This window comes from Salvia hispanica, chromosome 6 (genome assembly GCF_029641045.1).
Source record: "Salvia hispanica isolate PSC_SH4W2 chromosome 6, Shi_PSC_v1, whole genome shotgun sequence".
Classification (NCBI taxonomy): domain Eukaryota; kingdom Viridiplantae; phylum Streptophyta; class Magnoliopsida; order Lamiales; family Lamiaceae; genus Salvia; species Salvia hispanica.
In genome coordinates, this window is record NC_142697.1 from 20,716,253 (window position 1) to 20,734,341 (window position 18,089).

At 36.7% G+C, this 18,089-nt stretch overlaps 3 protein-coding genes across 5 annotated transcripts; 2 read left to right on the forward strand and 1 right to left on the reverse strand.

Annotated features, from left to right (window-relative positions):
* The first annotated feature begins 4,890 nt into the window (after window positions 1–4,890).
* On the forward strand, window positions 4,891–6,857 carry LOC125205179 (xyloglucan endotransglucosylase protein 34-like). Of its 2 annotated transcripts, XM_048104003.2 has the most exons (5): window positions 4,901–5,008; window positions 5,095–5,288; window positions 5,391–5,491; window positions 5,624–5,817; window positions 6,202–6,857. In XM_048104003.2, exons 1-5 carry the CDS (start codon window positions 4,941–4,943, stop codon window positions 6,599–6,601), a joined length of 957 nt encoding a protein of 318 aa, XP_047959960.1. In that variant the 5' UTR covers window positions 4,901–4,940; the 3' UTR covers window positions 6,602–6,857. The 2 variants fall into 2 exon arrangements, with proteins under 2 accessions (XP_088918112.1, XP_047959960.1); XM_089061986.1 differs by having other exon boundaries at window positions 4,891–5,008; window positions 5,391–5,817.
* Window positions 6,858–10,070: 3,213 nt separating this feature from the next.
* Window positions 10,071–11,848, forward strand: LOC125205178 (UPF0481 protein At3g47200-like). Its single transcript, XM_048104002.2, has 2 exons — window positions 10,071–10,727; window positions 10,884–11,848. The coding sequence occupies exons 1-2, from the start codon at window positions 10,113–10,115 to the stop codon at window positions 11,598–11,600; spliced, it is 1,332 nt and encodes a 443-aa protein (XP_047959959.1). The 5' UTR covers window positions 10,071–10,112; the 3' UTR covers window positions 11,601–11,848.
* On the reverse strand, window positions 11,748–16,409 carry LOC125205177 (heparan-alpha-glucosaminide N-acetyltransferase-like protein (DUF1624)). 2 transcript variants are annotated; one of them, XM_048104000.2, is made up of 14 exons: window positions 15,600–16,409; window positions 14,978–15,115; window positions 14,807–14,888; window positions 14,544–14,620; window positions 14,283–14,389; window positions 13,991–14,065; window positions 13,439–13,553; window positions 13,214–13,330; window positions 13,040–13,131; window positions 12,767–12,833; window positions 12,593–12,671; window positions 12,404–12,495; window positions 12,180–12,323; window positions 11,748–12,100 (listed from the first exon to the last, which is right to left on the reverse strand). In XM_048104000.2, the coding sequence occupies exons 1-14, from the start codon at window positions 15,834–15,836 to the stop codon at window positions 12,065–12,067; spliced, it is 1,458 nt and encodes a 485-aa protein (XP_047959957.2). In that variant the 5' UTR covers window positions 15,837–16,409; the 3' UTR covers window positions 11,748–12,064. The 2 variants fall into 2 exon arrangements, with proteins under 2 accessions (XP_047959957.2, XP_047959958.2); XM_048104001.2 differs by lacking the exon at window positions 13,991–14,065 and having other exon boundaries at window positions 15,600–16,407.
* Window positions 16,410–18,089: the final 1,680 nt, after the last annotated feature.

The window sequence follows — 18,089 nt, forward strand, 5'->3', positions numbered from 1 at the left end:
TAAGGGCGTAAAGATTTTCAAAAATAGAAAGTTTGAAAGTTGCTATTTTTCAGAAACAGACTAAAAACAAAGAGTTGTTATTTTTAATAAACGGAGGGAGTAGTGCAGTTTTCAACCCAGCTTGGAGATGTAGTCACCAACCCAGCTGAGGTTGACGCGTTCAATGTATACACCCAAAAGGCCATAGCATATATGGGCTGCGGGACCACTCTCCCCTTGCCCAGATCAGTTTTTTTATTTTAATTTTCTATCAAAAACTCCTAAATTTTTAATTCAAATCATACTCTTATAAATATAGTTATAGGGTCCGTAAACAATTATTTGAGCTGTCGATGTTATATTTTTCACTACAATAATACCAATACATCAATATCATCTATTATTGGTGTTGAAATAGGTCAACCGGCTGAATGAAGAAATTGTCATATACTACTGCCATTCTACTTCGTTATTTAAGGGAGATTTGCAATTCTATCACATCTTAATTATAATTAGAGAAACCATTAAGTTAAAAAAAACTAGGGAGAGATATAGGAGAGGGGGAAGACTGGAGAGAGTCACGTGAGATCATGTGAGAAAAATTGGTATGGCCTTATCTTTTACTAAAACTCAGTGTATTCAACTTTATCTTCCTCACTCCCTATGATACATGTCCCATCTTTTACTATTCTCTCGTACTAATAAAAACTACTTGTACTAGTATTTTTCTGCAATCTCGTTTTAAACATTATTTTTCTACTACTACAATTGGATTTATCAACAGCCATTTTCGTACACACTGGATTTTTAATTCAATCTTACAAGAATTCTATTGTATTTATGATATAGTTAAACGTCGTAATCAAATAAATTATACTCTTTGGGTCACCAAAAAGTGCAACATTGGAAATAAAAACGAGTATTAATAAAATGCTAGGTACATATTTTGTTAGTGTAGAAAATGTCACCTAAGTAAGGCAAAAAGATAGGTCATGTGTAGTATTTTTATAAAGAAGTATTATAAGAGTGAATTTTATTAAAAAATATTATGTAGCATATTTATTTGCGAACGTCTAATTGGATGTTAATAATTTTATTAAAAAAATAATCGTAATTGATCATTAATTACTTCTAGTTGATTGAGTACATAAGTTTGTCCATGAATCATGAATATTGTACTGTAGTACTAGTTCAGAGAGGAGAAATCTCACAATTGGTTTTATAGGGTGACCAATAAATTTGGATAAGTTTCAAGAAATGAAAAATACTCTCACACTTAATTTTTATTTTAGTAATCAATCACATATTTTATTATAAAATTAATGCTTCTTTCAAGTAATATACTCCTTCCGTCCCGGAGTATTAGACTTACTTCTTTTGGGCACATGATTTAAGGAATTGATATTTAAATAGTTAAAGTGGAGAGAGTAAAGTATGAGAGATGGAAAAAGTAGGGGAGAGAAGAGAGAAAAAAGTAGATGGAGAATAAAATAAGATAGATGCTTTTTGCTAAAAAAGGAAATGAGTCTAATATGTTGGGACATCCCAAAAGGAAAAGTTGGTCAAATACCTTGGGAAGGAGGGAGTATTTTTTTTTGGATTGTCTCACTTAACATTTTCAAAAGTAGAAATATCACTCTATCACTCTATCAGCTTTTTCTTTTTATATTATCTTCATCTAATTCACAAGATACCATTACTTAAATCTTATGTCAAAATAAAAATGCTCCACTTAAAATGGAACGAAGTGAATAAAAGTATGTATGATTCACATTTCATTAAATTTTTCAATTTACTTTCTAAGAGTATCACATTTGGTAAAATTCGCATGTGATGTTTAACTGCAGGTCAAAATGTGATATTTAAGGGTGAGCCAAAGATATATCTGTCATAGAAAACATTACTCATTTAAACCAACTAATCTGTCAGTCTGTCACTGTATTGAGCATAGATATGCAGCCCTCACCGGTGACACCTTGATCACAATTTAATACTCCAATTAATATTTCATTTCATAACTCATATACTCAAATTAATGCAAAATAAAAAAAATGATATCCGGATGGTGAACAAGTGGAAGTTTTGAAGAGAGAGCGGTACAGTAATAATTACGAGCAATAAATTAATTATAGTACTAGTATAAACCAACCCGGCCCGGCTGATTGCTTAATATAGCAAAAATAAGTTAGATTCGGGCCACCGTCGAATTTGACGGGTTGCGATTGGTCCCTCGAACCCGACAAACAGAGCATGGAATTAGGTGGTGCCGACTGCCGGTGCGGGCCCGGCCCGCTTTCCCATGCCTTTTTTTTCACCATACTGATTAACTGCTCCTGCCAAAAAGATAGAATTGGATAATTTGATTTTAAAGGATTTCTCCTTTTCAATAAGGACAAGGACAAGGAGGGTAATCCAATGAACCCAATCCAGTACAATTTTCTTTATAAAATAGACCTAATAAAATTATTATACTTCATACTTTTAAGAGTGAACTACACAAATGGTCCCTGGACTATGGGTTTATCTCGCCCATAGTCCCTGGACTTTAAAAATATCGCCAGTAGTCCCTGGACTAAGGGTTTATCTCGAAATTGATCCTTTTGGCTTTTTTTGGTACGAAAATACCCTTTGATATTATTTTGGGGGATTTGGGCAATTTGGTCTTTTTACACTTTTAACATTTTAAATCTGATATTATTTTAGTTATATACTAACTTTGATATTATTTCAAAATTATCATTCTTCTTCCATTTTGTTATCCTTCACTGAATTTGTTTTTTTTAATTTCAATATTAGATTTAATTTTACAAAATTTTAAATTTTATTTTTTAAATATCAATAAATTTTTTTAATTATAAAAATTATTAAATAGCAAAAATTAATAGTTATAATCAATATTTGATAGTGTATAGTACTATGTAATCAATAAGGTATGACAACGCCTTAGTTTTAATCAATATTTAAATAGCTTTAATCATAAATAGATTATATAACACAATTTATTCTGAAATAAATATGCATCTAATGTAAGACTAATATAATTTTTGTTTATTAATTTGAAAACAATCAAAATTTACTAGAAAATTTTAACAAAAATACTCCTATATAAAAATTTTAAGTAGGATCAAATTTTTGTCAACTTCATAATATTTAATCACAAGCAATTATAACAACCGCACGGAGGCTAAATAGAATAACTCTTATTTTTCCATCATGATTAATATTATTTTTCTGTACTTCTTCAATTCAATTGAATATTATATTAAATAACAAAAATTAATAGTTTTAATCAATATTTATAGTGTCCATGAATTAATAGTTTTCATTAAAAAATTTATTGATATTTAAAAATCTAAATATTAAATTTAATTTTATAAAATTAAATCTAATATTGAAATAAAAAAAAATTCAGTGAAGGATAACAAAATGAAAGAAGAATGATAATTTTGAAATAATATCAAAGTTAGTACATAACTAAAATAATATCAGATTTAAAATGTTAAAAGTGTAAAAAAGACCAAATTGTCCAAACCCCCCAAAATAATATCAAAGGGTATTTTCGTACCAAAAAAAGCCAAAAGGACCAATTTCGAGATAAACCCTTAGTCCAGGGACTACTGGCGATATTTTTAAAGTCCAGGGACTATGGGCGAGATAAATCCATAGTCCAGGGACCATTTGTGTAGTTCACTCTTACTTTTAATTATCTGTGAGTAAATGAAAGGCATTGTGATGTTAAAATGGTCTATGGATGCCTGCAAAGTGCAAACACGCCTGATAGCTGATATATATAGTTTTTAATTCCTTCACTGACATGTGTCTAGCTATCATTAGTTCAATAGAACAAATAAATTAGATTAAAGCCTAAGTTATTCACAATTCACAATTAGATTAAATACTACTCCTACAACACAGAAATATACATACAATTAGTCAATTACCACTCACAATTCACAATTCAAAAGGATATGCGTCTAGCTACATAGTCACGTACCTATCCTAAGTTATTCATTTATTGTACTGACAATAAATGTGATATTCTATAGATAAGAATTTAGAGTCGAGATGTGTCGATATTATTGAAAATAGGTCCAACAAGGCTCAACATTTTCGTGCCTCTTACTACTATTTTGTTACGATAAAAAGCTTCTTTAATTATTTATCTACATGCATAGGAAGTACTCCCGTACATGAAAACTTCTCTATACTAACATTGTCAAATTTATAAATGCTACTCCCTCCGTTCGGCATTTTTCTATTTTGGAAAATTTCAAGTTAATTGAATCATTTCTATTTTTGGCAAAAAGTAAATATCATTCTTACTTTATTCACCATCCACTTAAGACATAAATCTTAATCTCTGTGCCAAAAGAAAAGACGTCTCAACTCTCAATTAACAAGGAATGGAATGAGCAGTATAATCATAGTTTAGTTACTATTTTGCTCGTTTGTTTGAAGTTGAAGAGAAGAAAAGTTGATGTATTCAACTCAAATTTTATGTACTAACTTGTAGCTTAATGCTAGTAATAATTTATGAGGTATAGCACACAATATCTACTACAAACATAGTCAAAGAAATTATATCTGGATACTCTTCCAAAAGGACCAAAACTTATCCATATGCATATACACGCATGATTGTAATATTTACTAAAAGAAGTGATCCCTCAGTATTCACCATGTGGTGTAGTATAGCCATGTGACCTCTCTAAAAGTAAAAATTCAAATATTATAACTCTCCTTTTCCACTATTAGATGTTGCGATGCTGCCTAATAAAATCCCTCTAGCATGATGAGTGTGTGTGTGAGAAAGAGAAAGATTAAAATCTTATGTCCACAGGTAAACATGTTTTATAAAATTAAAACACTTTAGCCCACATATAGTTACCCAATTTCCTATTATATGTTGCACATTCTATTTTTTTAAAAAAAGGAAATACCAGTTGATTGATTAGTAGGCAATGGCCGTAGCCCTATATAAGGAGGCCTCCACTCTCTTCTTCCCAACACCATCTCATTCTATCCAAAGGTAAGCCAATCCTTGAACCTCGTTCCACTATTGTTTTGTTTTCCTTGGTACTCCTAATAGTACTAATAATAAGACACATTCTGCAGAAACATGGGTGATCAGTCCCTTTGGAGTCTGTCATTAGGGCTGCTGATGCTCTTCGGCGGAGCACTAGCGGCTGCACCTAGAAAAGCGGTGGATGTTCCCTTCGGCAGAAACTACGTCCCAACTTGGGCTTTTGACCACATCAAATACCTCAATGGTGGCTCTGAGATCCAGCTCGTTCTTGACAGAAACACTGGTATGTACTAGTATGCCTCCCTCTGTGTGTGTGTGTGTGTGTGTGTGTCAAAAAGAGAGAGAAAGAGACTAATAGTAATATTGTTTTGTTTGTTTGGCTTAGGCACTGGATTCCAATCTAAGGGCTCATACCTATTTGGGCATTTTAGTATGCATTTGAAGCTGGTTGGTGGGGATTCCGCTGGAACCGTTACTGCTTTCTATGTAAGTAAAGTTTCCCTTTTTACCATTTTTTTTCATTCTTCAACCTTCCATTGGATTGGAACCACATTGCAATCAATAAATATAAATGATACCCTTTTTTTTTGGAAATTAAAACAAATTATTGGATTGCAGCTATCTTCCCAAAACTCAGAGCATGATGAAATAGACTTTGAATTCCTGGGAAACAGAAGTGGGCAGCCCTACATATTGCAAACAAATGTGTACACTGGTGGCAAAGGAGACAAAGAGCAAAGAATTTATCTTTGGTTTGATCCAACCACATCATTCCACACCTACTCTGTTTTGTGGAATCTCTACCAGATTGTGTAAGTTCTGTTAAGCTTCTATGCATCAATCCATTTTCTACTATTTATTCAATGAACGAGTTAGATTTTCTTGGATAAGAAAACATGGTGACCAATCTTGAAATCTCCAAATTGCAAGACTCAAATATGTTGGGTACTTGATAATGGATATATAGCTGTCGAATGTGGTCATAAAATCAACATAATTTGACTTAAAGTCGGTTGGCACGTGAAATTAAGGGGACCAACATTATGAAATCTATTTAATTTCACATTTATAGATAGATAGCTCTCCATCCATGTGTCTGGTTGGATACAATTTACTATACTATTTATTCAGGACCATGTGTGAATCCATTTGAAAAATTCATCTTAAACATAGCAATGCATATGATTGTTGTGCAGATTCTTCGTGGATGATGTCCCGATCAGGGTGTTCAAGAACAGCAAGGATCTCGGGGTGAAGTTCCCGTTCAACCAGCCGATGAAGCTGTACTCTAGCCTGTGGAACGCGGACGACTGGGCCACTAGGGGAGGCTTGGAGAAGACTGACTGGTCCAAGGCCCCCTTCGTGGCCGCGTACCGAGGCTTCCACATTGACGGCTGCGAGGCCTCGGTGCAGGCCAAGTTCTGCGACACGCAGGGGAAGCGCTGGTGGGACCAGAAGGAGTTCCAGGACCTGGACGCCTACCAGTGGCGCCGCCTGCAGTGGGTCCGGAGCAAGTACACCATCTATAACTACTGCACCGACCGGACCCGCAACCAGACCCCGCCACCGGAGTGCAAGAGAGACAGGGACATATGATCCAATGCAATGCAATGCAATATATACTATATTTATATGAGTATGTTGTATATTTATATATGTTGGGGGAAGAGAGACAGAGGAAGCCTCAGCTCAACATCACATGATATCTCACTTTTGTGGCTGCTGATTTATTTCTATATACTCTCTATTTCTGATTTGTTTATGTATGAATATGGAGCAAGCATTGTCTTGATGTTGATTTTAGATTGTGAGCCCCATCATTATATGAAATTCCAAAATGTTGCTTGATTTCTTTCATGTGTCCTGACAAAAGTTTTTCTTATTTAATTTTGAGTGCTACACTTTTCACCTCAAATTAACAGTCGGTGCCGGGACCAGCTCGATGCCAGCAATTCACTGTCTTATGGTTAACAGAAGGTTATATTTTATTGATACTTTTAAAATAAAGAGGATTAAAATATGATATGTGTTGATTATCGGGCACTATTTATAGAAAGAAAGCACAAGTAAAGTCGCAATTGGTGACTAACGAGCCAACCCATGCAGCGGCAGGGCTACTGTGGTACAGCATGCAATATGCAATCAATATGCAACCACTTGCAATCAACCTACCATGAACTCGATTGGATACTAAAAAAGACAAATTGTTTGTTTGCCCTTATTATGTAAAATATGCACCTTTCCTACGTTATATGGACGGAGTACATATTTTGGACATAATAATTTTATTCTTGTTAAATAAAGTAACTAAAGTATTAAGAATAAATTTTTTACTGCTTTTCTTGCTATGTTGGGACCACCTATTTCCCAACCCGTCGAAATTTGACTTAACATAAATATGTTGTGGAACTTTTTATCAAACCTGGATTATGGTCGAGATACCTGGAAGAGACAACACACAAGTGAGATGGGGGGGGGGGGGGGGTGGTTTGATAAATTTACTTCTTTAGTACTACTAATTTTTTGTTATCAATTTTGTCAAAATTGTCCAAAATTATTTTTAGTCAATACTAAGCTGAAATTAGATATAAAAAAAGAACAAAACTTGCTGCAAATGATTGTTTGTTTTTTTTATCAATTTTGTCAAAATTGTCCAAAATTATTTTTAGTCGATACTAAGCTGAAATTAGATATAAAAAAAAGAACAAAACTTGCTGCAAATGATTGTTTTGAAAAAAATTGTTAAAAAAAGAAATACTAAAGTTTATAAAAGAAAATGTCTGACATAAATGCAAGTCGTGCGGATTGGGTTGTTATCGGGTCGGGTCAACCTGATAACGACCCAACCCAATAAGGCCTAACATGAACACGACCTGTTAAAGACACTGTAAATCCGAACACGAACCCGACCTGCTACCCTCAAACCTGAACATGACCCGAACCCGACACGAATCCGTTAATGACACGATAGATATGGGTTGACACGACACGATAACGACCCGAATCCGATAATACACCATTAAAACCTAATCTTACATGATTAAACCTAATATTACACGATTAAACCTATTTTTTAAATTTGGTTTACATGATACAAAGCGAAATGCATAACAACAACGAGTCTACTCCAGCGACGAGTAGGACTCAAACTCCCATTGTACCCGCGGGAGCTGGATGGGGGCCGATGGGCGGGTACTACAACATGTACCATTGGCAGCAGATGATGCCCGGGATGGCGGCCGGGGGTACTATGGCATCCGGGGGGATGCAGATGATGCCGCAGGGCGGCAGGTAGGGGGTACCGGGGATGCAACCCGGTATGCAGATGATGCCTGGGTGGGGTGCCGGGATGCAGATGATGCCGGGGTGGCAGGCGGGGGTGTAGCCCATGATGCAGGGAACACCGGGGGGGACAATGTCTATCGTCCCAGTCTTGATTTTTTTACTGCTTCTTCGCACACATCGACCCCATCGGAGACACAGTTCACTGGGGTAGAGATTTTCTCCTTAGGGGAGCTGAGGATAGATCTCGAGGAGGCGGACACTCCCGTCCCCGGGGGAGTAGGGCGGGGCCAGGGCGAATCGAAGAAGAAGAGGAAGGGCAAGAGGGTGGTCGGCGAGTCGTCGCAGCCGGCTGATGACGGCAGCCCGACACGGAGGAAGTGGACGGATGATGAGAACGTCGCGCTGTCCAAGGCTTGGGTGTCTGTTTGCGATGATCCCCTCGTTTTGAACAATCAGAGGATCGTCAACATATGGGCTAAAATTGCAGTATCCTACAAGAGAAATTGCTCGCATGGGAAGACATACAGCGTGGAGGAGTGTCGAAAGGGGTGGGAGCGAATCAGGGCTGCAGTCTCCCGATTTGCGGGCTTGTACACCAACGCCCTCCGCATGAAGACCAGTGGCCAAACTGACGAGGACTGCAGGAGGATAGCGGAGAAAGCCTTCCTCGTATCGGGGGCTGTATAAGGAATTCACCTACTGGAACTGCTATCTGGTGCTGATGGATTCCGAGAAGTTCCGGGCGGGTGTCGATGCTGGCTGGCCGAAGAAGCAGCGGCTGAACTATGGCGGTGATTACAGCGGCAACAGCAGCGGTTCCCACGACCTCCCCGAGGATGTTCAGGAGTTCCCGTCCCCTCCATCGTTTACTCGCCACACTCGTCCGGTTGGTCAAAGGCGGGCGCAACGGGCAGCGAGGGGAGTCGCCCAGGGTCCCAGGAGGTCCAGTCGGCATCCCCCTGCTGGCAAGTCGCCAACCGAGCTCGCCTTCTTCGCGCGTCAACAAACGCGTAAACAGATGCACAAGATTTTAGCTGAATGGAGGGAGGCAACTGACCCGTGGAGAAGAGGTTTCTTCACTCAATGCTCAAGAGTATGCGAGTCGATTTGGATGCTGCCGTGGCACAGTTGGGGGGATCAGACGCCGGCTCAAATGCCGCAGATTTGGGGGTCCCGGGGGCTCGTGTGTGGAAGCCCGTTTTTTTTTAATTATGTAATTTTTTTATGTAATGTACTTTTTTTAAAAAAAAATTAATGAAGTTTCCCGTATATGTGTCGTAAATTTAATTCCGTATTTTGTGTTTAATTTCGTAAATTTTTAGTTTTTTTTTTAATTTTGTTTGATATGGCTAGCCTATTGCTTGTCCAGTTACTTGTCCTGATGATGTGGTAGGAGGAATTTTAGTGCTAATGATGTGGCAGGAGGAGTTTGTAGCTAGCCTATGGCTGATCTATTACAATTGTGGATGCTCTAACACATACACGTAAACATGGATTTAACTTTTAAGTTAGATTAATAGGATATATTCGTTTTAAAATGTGTAGTATTATTTTTTAATTTGTATACTGATTTATTAACTATAAGAAAATAAGTTTATTAAACCGTGCAACTCGTGTGAAGCACACTAGATTATCTCTAAATGAGGGAAGCTAGAATGCGCAAGAGAATTGTTTAATCCTCGGATTTACGTAAGGAATGTGGAATCGGGCATGCAAAAGTGAAAAATTGCTGCAAATGTAAGCAAATGTTGAGATAAATAGAGGCACAAGTGAAGTGATGAGTAAATGGTCTCTCTATATTCCATTACCATAGGCATAGAGAATGGAAGAAAATCAATGGATGAAGATCGTCAACGAAGAGTTGGGAAGACTGCCCTACACTTCAGAAGAGTCGGCACATTGGAGCAAACAATCCATCTACAGAATCCCGGCCTCCGTCACCGCCATCAACCCCACAGCTTACACCCCATATCTCGTCTCAATCGGCCCCTATCACCATGGCTCTGACAACACCAAGCCTATGGAAAAGCACAAGCATCGCGCCTTCCTCCACTTCCTCGAGCGATCTAAGATGCCGATCCACGCTTTCTGGGATGCCTTGGCGCCAGTCGCCCAGGATCTCAAAGAGGCATATGATGAGTTGAGTCCGGAATGGCAAGACGACACACACAAGTTCCTACAGCTCATGATCATCGACGGTTGCTTCATCTTGGAAATACTCCGCTCCAGCACCACATTGACTAACGCCCCACCCCCGCCTTCCGAAGCCCAGCCGTCCATCGTTAGAGATTACGCGCCTAATGATCCCATATTCAGCCGCCACGGCAAGCTCTACTTTGTCCCTCATTTGAGGCGAGATATGATGATGCTCGAGAACCAGCTGCCCCTTCTGGTCCTCCAAAAGCTGCTCGCCGTTCAGACAGGCCAGCCTTTCGAGGTAAAAAACATAACACAAAATCCACACTCTGGATATAGAAGAAAGTGATTGCAATATTATTAGATAAAGACTAGTATATGAAATGAAAAAAACAGAATGACTAGTATTATTTTTACTACTCCATATCACATTAATCTCCATATGATATGTGTGCAGGAGTATGATCTGACGAAACTCATCCTGGGATTCTTTGGGAATTTCATTCCCACCAGGAACATGACCGAGTTCAACCACTGCAATCACATGCTAGAAATATTCAGGAAGAGATTTCTACTCGAGGAGCACAAGGTCAGGGGCCCCAGCAGCAGGCACATCCACGGTGTCGACATAATTCACCCCGTCAAGAATCTTGTCGCGGGCGGGATCAAAATCAAGAGGAACAAAACAAGCAGCATCAAGGATATATTCTTCGACAGTGTGTACCGCGTGCTGAAACTACCTCAGATCTCGTTGGATGAATCCTCAGAGTCGGTGTACCTCAACCAGATGGCCTTTGAGCGTTTCCACGTGGGAGCAGGCAATGAAGTGACTTCCTTCGTATTTTTCATGAACAACATGATCGGCAGCTCGAGCGACGTCACCATTCTGCAGAATTACGGCATCATTGAGAATTTTATCGGCAGCGAAGACGATGTGGCAAAGCTGTTCCAGTCATTGACCAAGGGCATCACGCCCGATCCGGAGAACAGCCTCGACGAGGTTCATAGGCAGATCGGTGAATACTGCAGTAAGCCATGGTCTCAGTTGAGAACTGAAATCATTAACACCTACTTCACCGATCCCTGGGCTATTACAGCCGCCGCCATCTTGCTCTTCGTCCTCACCATTCTTCAGACTATTTTCTCTGTCTTAGCTTACACCAATCCTCGCTAGTGATTCATCGTGTCACCTGCTCGTTTACAATATACTTATGTTTACTTGTTTTATTTTATCTTGATTTGATTATTCAATGAACATAATCGAGTCGAGCATTATTATAATATAAAATAGTACTATAATGCAAATACATAGGTGCAAGTATAACTTGAATTGGAGATTCAATATTAGCCCAAAGGCAGTATGTATGATTCAGCTTTGTATCTCATCTTCAGAGTAATTATCAGATCTAATTACCGATTTCTTTCTCTTAGATTACACTACAATATCAGTATGTATTAGAGTGTTTGAACATGAATCCGATACGTGCTTGCTGCATCCACAAAAATGGCTGCTGCTGCACTTGCCTCGAGTAGACCTCTCCCCAAGCCTCCCTCGTCTACTATGCCCAGTGAAAGAGATGATTGGCTGATGACTCAAATCTCCCTGGCGCAGTTGTATCACCAAAAATGCACAACTTCTCAATAATTATGTTTCCCGATTCCAATCAATGTTAGCTGTAACAAGAATGTAAACCTACTTGTCAGGAATAGAAGAGGAAATAATAAAGATAAAACCATGCAGACATGTACTTACTATGTTGTTACGAGGTTCCTTCCAGTAAAACCCCTGTAGAATAAGGGGTAAGATGTTGCACGCTACGAGAATATATATCAGTAGCGCGTTCTTTCCCATCCATTCAAGTACCATAGTGAACCGCCTCCATCCACGCACATCTACCTGCAAATGTTCACCCAGGATCAGTATTCTGCAGAGTTGTTTCACTTGATAATATGCCTTTGTTTGTATTATCAACTTACCACTAGATAAATTGTAGCTAGTAGAATCCCTGCAAGGCCAACCGTAACACACGTATAGCTGAAGGAGTAGAGAGCCTTGTTTATATGCATCCCTGGAACAATAACTCTATATAAGTAAAACAAGTCCTTCTAATCCTTTATTACACTCTATATTATTACACTCTATATATAATGAAGGGAAAATAATACCTAAGATATGACACAGCAATCCCAGGAGCATAAAGCCCGTTGATGGATACGACCACAGAGAAAGTCTTTTCTTGTGCTCCTGAGTAAGATCAAGACAGATGAACACAATCAGGCACTCATCATGAAAGAGAATTGAATATGAGGACAAAACCATGCCAAATAGCAGGTGTTTACCTTAAAGTGGACGATAACGTGTCCATACTGTAAACCTAACAAGCATGTGACAACTGCCATCACTGTACTACAAGATGATACAGAATATGGTTAGTGGTTAAAAATTACTATAAGATATGAACAAAGCTATGAAAGGATTGTCTTTTTTACATCACAGCCCTGTTCTATTGAATCAACTAAATAAGTATGGCAGAAAAGTTGTTTATCTGTAGGGTCCTGATCATGAGCGTAACTATTAACTATGTATCTATCCAAGCAGAGAGGCAAAGACACCTTAAAAGTCCTTCTGGGTCAAAGGGGGCTCGACACCATGAGGGAGCATCAGGAGGAAGTGGACCATAATCTGGTGAGTTGATACTGCATTGCTGCCAAAGAGATTTAACATTTAGAACCCAAATCAAATTATAACAAGAGAATGCGAGATCTTAAGTTTCTGAGAGAATTTACTTGTGTTCTGGCATATATTGGCTTGCGGTACAAGCGTTGAATACCCAAAACTGCACGATCAATCATTCCGGCAGCATTGCATGCAGGTCCTGTATTAGCTCGTACTCCACATTTCACCTTCAAAGCAATGGATATTGTAAACAATAAGATGAATACTATGACTGATAACCACAAAATGTAGGTTCCAGCCATAAGATTTTCTGGGTTCGCAAGTCAACAACCTACCTTGAATACCTCAGCTCTGAAAGATGCTTCTATGGGAATATGGTATTCCCAATCAGGAACATATAAGCCATATAACATCAGAAGATACACTGTACTAAGCACGAAAGCTGTGGCCCTGAAGTAATTAATGAAAAATATATACTTGAATTAAAACATCAGATGGTAGATATGTATGTGTATACAGAAATCAGAGAAAAAATCAACTTATAAGAACTTATTAAAATTAAAACATCAAATGATAGATATTTGTGTGTGTACCAAAATCCGAACCAGAAAAAAAAAAAAAAAACATATAAGAACTTTAAACATCAAATGATAGATATTAATGTGTTTACAGAGTGGATTTGAAATCAATTTATAAAAAAGGTAGTCTTGATAGCATTTGGGTTACACTCTTGCGAAGCATATTTTAAAGTCCAGCAACGAAACTGGCATTTAGTTGACATTTTGGGACGGATGTGGCTCTCAAGCATTTATTTCAACTGCATCATCCTAAGGAACAAGTATATTCCTACAAGAATGTGTCTCATCTCATTGCCTGTTTTATTTTACCTTGTATCGATATCGATTTGGGCCATTGGATAGGTGTAACATACAAATCTAATCATTGTGGTCAGCTTTGACGACCTGCTTCAAGCTAACACATGAGCTCATAGTATAAATGGCTCTGTTTCACGATTTTGGCTGCACATAATTCCTATGATAAAATTTAACTATGAGCTGGAAGGAAACAAAACATGGTCTAGTCCATTTTAAAACTTTCAACATGCAACCAACTTTTTGATCTACCTTTATCTGAATTGCTCTATGGGAAGCATGAACTTTGTAAGCAGACAGAACTTACCATTGCCATCTATATTTCTTCAGCAAAGATTTTCTGGAATCAACTATTTCATCATTTCTAAGCCATATCTCACACATTGCTGCAACCCAATATGCTACTGCAATTCTCTGCAAAAGACCCCCAAAAAGGCAAAAATGGAAAACTAAGCATGGCTTATGCACTTCAAAAATTTTACCTATATGCAGCATTAAAGAGTTACACGAGGAGCAACCAATACATTACTCATTTCAATAACATTGAGCAGCTTTCACATGTATATACCTGCAATATGCCCATCCATCTGATTTGTTCCAAGTCCACGCCATATGTCAGTTTACTAAGGCCATGGAAATAGCCACCTGATATATGAAATTAAATAATATATCAATGAGCACAGATAAAAGATCACTATTGAAACATGAGTGTGACACTTTGAAAACTTCCAACATTTCTTTCATAATATACACTTCCTCATACAAATCCTTTCCCAATTATTCATCATATAAAAACATTTATAAGATGAAGAAAATGGAGAAGAAGAACACCTTGTAGAAAAATCCCAAGTACTAAAAGCTTTCCTGCTCGGAGTATTGCTTTCTTGGTTGCAGCAACTCTACAACTCATATTCTGGTTCAAAACAATATAGTTAGTATATATACTATAGAGCCTAAACAAGTTTCAGAAAAGTAGGATCTAATTATGCAAATGATAAGTACCTTATATACAAGTCCGAGTGAAACACCAACCATGAATAGGAAAAATGGCATAACAAAATCTGCCAGGGTCAAACCGTTCCATGGCGAGTGATTGATAGATGGTATAAGTCTACCAGCATTATCAACAATGATCATCAACTGCAATAGAATGACTACATAGTTATTCTCCACTACATCAATTTGAGATAGCCAATCATTCTAGAAAACAAGTTAGACATTGCATTCCAATTTTCTTTCAAGTTATAAACATCCTACTCCAGTTAAATGCTGGGGTAAATTTTCCAATTTATTGATAGTTTTCATCTCCAGAGCAAAGGGATTATAAAGCAAAAAAACTTGAGTCTACTTTTATTTCAGCACAGTTTCTTGCTATGCTTTTAAAGACACATGCAAAACAAGGTAAAAGTCTACCTTAGAAGTTAGTGTAAGCAAGACCAAAAAAAATTACTCTTTCGGTAGTTTCATAGCCTTGAAATACTACTACCTACACTACACATCCATGATATGAAAAAAGGCTTCGCTTTAGAAACAAGCAATCACGATAAACACGTTTACCATAAACAAAGCAAACAATAACAAAAACTTTAAAAAGCGTGAGTAAAATAAGACAAAAAAAAAATACCACAACAGTGAGGCCGCGGAAAACGTCGAGCGAAATTAGGCGGCCAGACGGCGGAGTGCACTTAGCATTACCGCCGGCGCCGGCCAAAACCGGCGGCTTGAGACGAGAAGAAGGCGTATTGCTTTTCAAGTAAGCAGACTCAACATCGCCGTTATCAATGCGCAGAGCGCAATTTTTCGCCCGCAGATCCAATGTCCCTTCGTCGCCGCAATCTCTGATGAGTTTGTACGACGCCATGATCGACCTCGCGATCTCGATTCTGTCTCTCTCTCACACCAAAATCCAAACAAACATATCGTATTCCAATATTCCAATTTCCAATATTCGATTCGGATTCCGTTCGGCGATCAATCCAAATGCCCAATCCTTGTCTAACTCAAAAATCCTGTGTATGTAAACTAGGATTGTGTGTTGTTGCTGAAACTCCTGCCAACTTTGTGCAAATGCGACAGGCAAATGAAGGTAAAGAAAGAATTGAATAATTTATGGATGAATATGGAATTTAGGTAAATGAAGAGAGATAGAAAGGCCTGAAACGTAGGGGTTGGGTGGCTTTTTGAGATTGGCAGTGGACAGTGGCCTCTCTCTCTCTCTCTCCTCCCAATATCTCTCTGCAATCTGGTGCAAAAGAGATACGTTTACGGTACACTCAAATCGATCCACATCGAAATTCGATTAGTATTTGGCTTTTGATAATAACGATTAACGAATATTAGAGGTTTATATGCTTCTTCTATCCATCAACACACACTGACACACTTATGCTCATCTCTCTCTCAAAAAATACCAAATCCATTCCTCCTAAATATCTTTTCTCTCTTTTAATATCAGGAAAAAAAAAAAACATTATACTAGTATTTAATAACCTAAAAGCCGTTATAATCAGTTACGAGATGACAAATAAGCATTTACCTCAACTTCGTTATTAGAATTCAGTGTTTCAAAAACAAGATTTATGCAATTTTGATCACGTGACATGCCTGACTACTCTGGATTTTTTCATGAAAATAACTTTTTTTCTCTAATAATTTCGTAATTTTATAGTACTATTTTACAATGCTATACGCTTTATTTTATTTTAATGAAAATGTCTGCAATTGTATATTTTAATGAGAATCGTAACGGTGTAAAAATATTGCTTCAAATCCAAGATTTCTAAATTAGAGAAATAATTTAGTTAATTACGCAAAATACAAAATGAGATTACTTAATAAAGATGTGATAATCAAGTAGCAAGTTTGACTTTTTTTTCTAAGTATTTCCTTGAGAAGCAAAACAAATAATTGCATGCATATGTTTAGGTACACCTTTTTTAATCAGTATACCAAACTTTATCTTCTAAAAAATCTATACATGAATCCACCTCAATACCACAATATTAGTAGTTAATTGCCTCTTACTATATGAAAACGAAATATGAGTTGAAATAATCTAAACTATGTATATGCCCTACCTATGTTGAAAATACATTGAATATTATATGAATTTCAGATTTTCATTAAATTTATGGATGTGTTCTTTTTTACTACAGTACTATATTTAAATTATGGAAGGTAAGGAGTGATGTGGATGGTAAAGAATAGAGACTGTATGTTTAACATTTTGGAGGCTATATTTGTACATGTTTTGTTTTGGTTATGTTTTTAGTATATCCTTATTTGACATTTTTTTTATAAATATATATTTAATATAAATGTTAAATTTAAATAATGAGATATTGGGCCAAGATAAAGTTTGGACGGTTGTATTATAGTCGATGCAACAATATATAATAAATTGAAATCTACTACTACTATAATTTAGATAACAACATTAATGAATAGTAAAGATGCTCTGAAAAAAGGAAAATTATTACTAAAATTATAAATTTTGGTTGACTTATTGTCAGATTCATAATTTTTAAAATTAGCGAATTAAATTATAATTTTTTTTATCTTTTCCAATTATTCTATACTATTAAAATTTACATAAAATTTGTCATTTTCTAATTTGTTCTACATTAATTTGATCGATTGTTAGACCATTATTATGTATATGGTGAGAATAACAAATTGTATAAAGTCCTAATAAATTTTATTAGAATTTTATCGTATGAGACAATTACAATAGAAATTAACAAGTGTTAAAATTTGCGAACTCACTCTTTCTTAAAGTTTGAAATTGACCGAAAAATAATTAAAATTACTATGATTAAATAAATTTATTCTTTTAAATAAGGATATCTTGAATCCAATCCCATCTTGGCACTGCATATACAAAATAAAAGAAGGAAGATAATTTGCTACTATTTCACTATTTTTAAAAGTTTGAGATTGACCAAAAATTAGTTAAAAATTAAGTATGATTTAAACTTTTGTTTTAAATAAGGATATCTTGAATCATCACATCTTGGCATTGCATATATAAAATAAAAGGACATCTTGAAGAATAAAAACACATCTTGGCACTGCATATATAAATACAGTGTATAGTGGTGCAAATTTTAAAAAA

What these genes read in the sequence shown, in the direction of transcription:
- LOC125205179 (XM_089061986.1), top strand. Translation starts at nt 4,941, where the DNA reads ATGGCCGTAGCCCTATATAAGGAGGCCTCCACTCTCTTCTTCCCAACA. An exon ending in CGTTCTTGACAGAAACACTG is followed by an intron (nt 5,289 to 5,390) that starts GTATGTACTAGT and finishes TGTTTGGCTTAG; the next exon opens with GCACTGGATTCCAATCTAAG. An exon ending in TGGAATCTCTACCAGATTGT is followed by an intron (nt 5,818 to 6,201) that starts GTAAGTTCTGTT and finishes ATTGTTGTGCAG; the next exon opens with ATTCTTCGTGGATGATGTCC.
- LOC125205178 (XM_048104002.2), top strand. Translation starts at nt 10,113, where the DNA reads ATGGAAGAAAATCAATGGATGAAGATCGTCAACGAAGAGTTGGGAAGA. An exon ending in AGACAGGCCAGCCTTTCGAG is followed by an intron (nt 10,728 to 10,883) that starts GTAAAAAACATA and finishes ATATGTGTGCAG; the next exon opens with GAGTATGATCTGACGAAACT.
- LOC125205177 (XM_048104000.2), bottom strand. Translation starts at nt 15,836, where the DNA reads ATGGCGTCGTACAAACTCATCAGAGATTGCGGCGACGAAGGGACATTG. An exon ending in TCCGCGGCCTCACTGTTGTG is followed by an intron (nt 15,116 to 15,599) that starts GTATTTTTTTTT and finishes ATTCTATTGCAG; the next exon opens with TTGATGATCATTGTTGATAA. An exon ending in CACTCGGACTTGTATATAAG is followed by an intron (nt 14,889 to 14,977) that starts GTACTTATCATT and finishes GTTTTGAACCAG; the next exon opens with AATATGAGTTGTAGAGTTGC.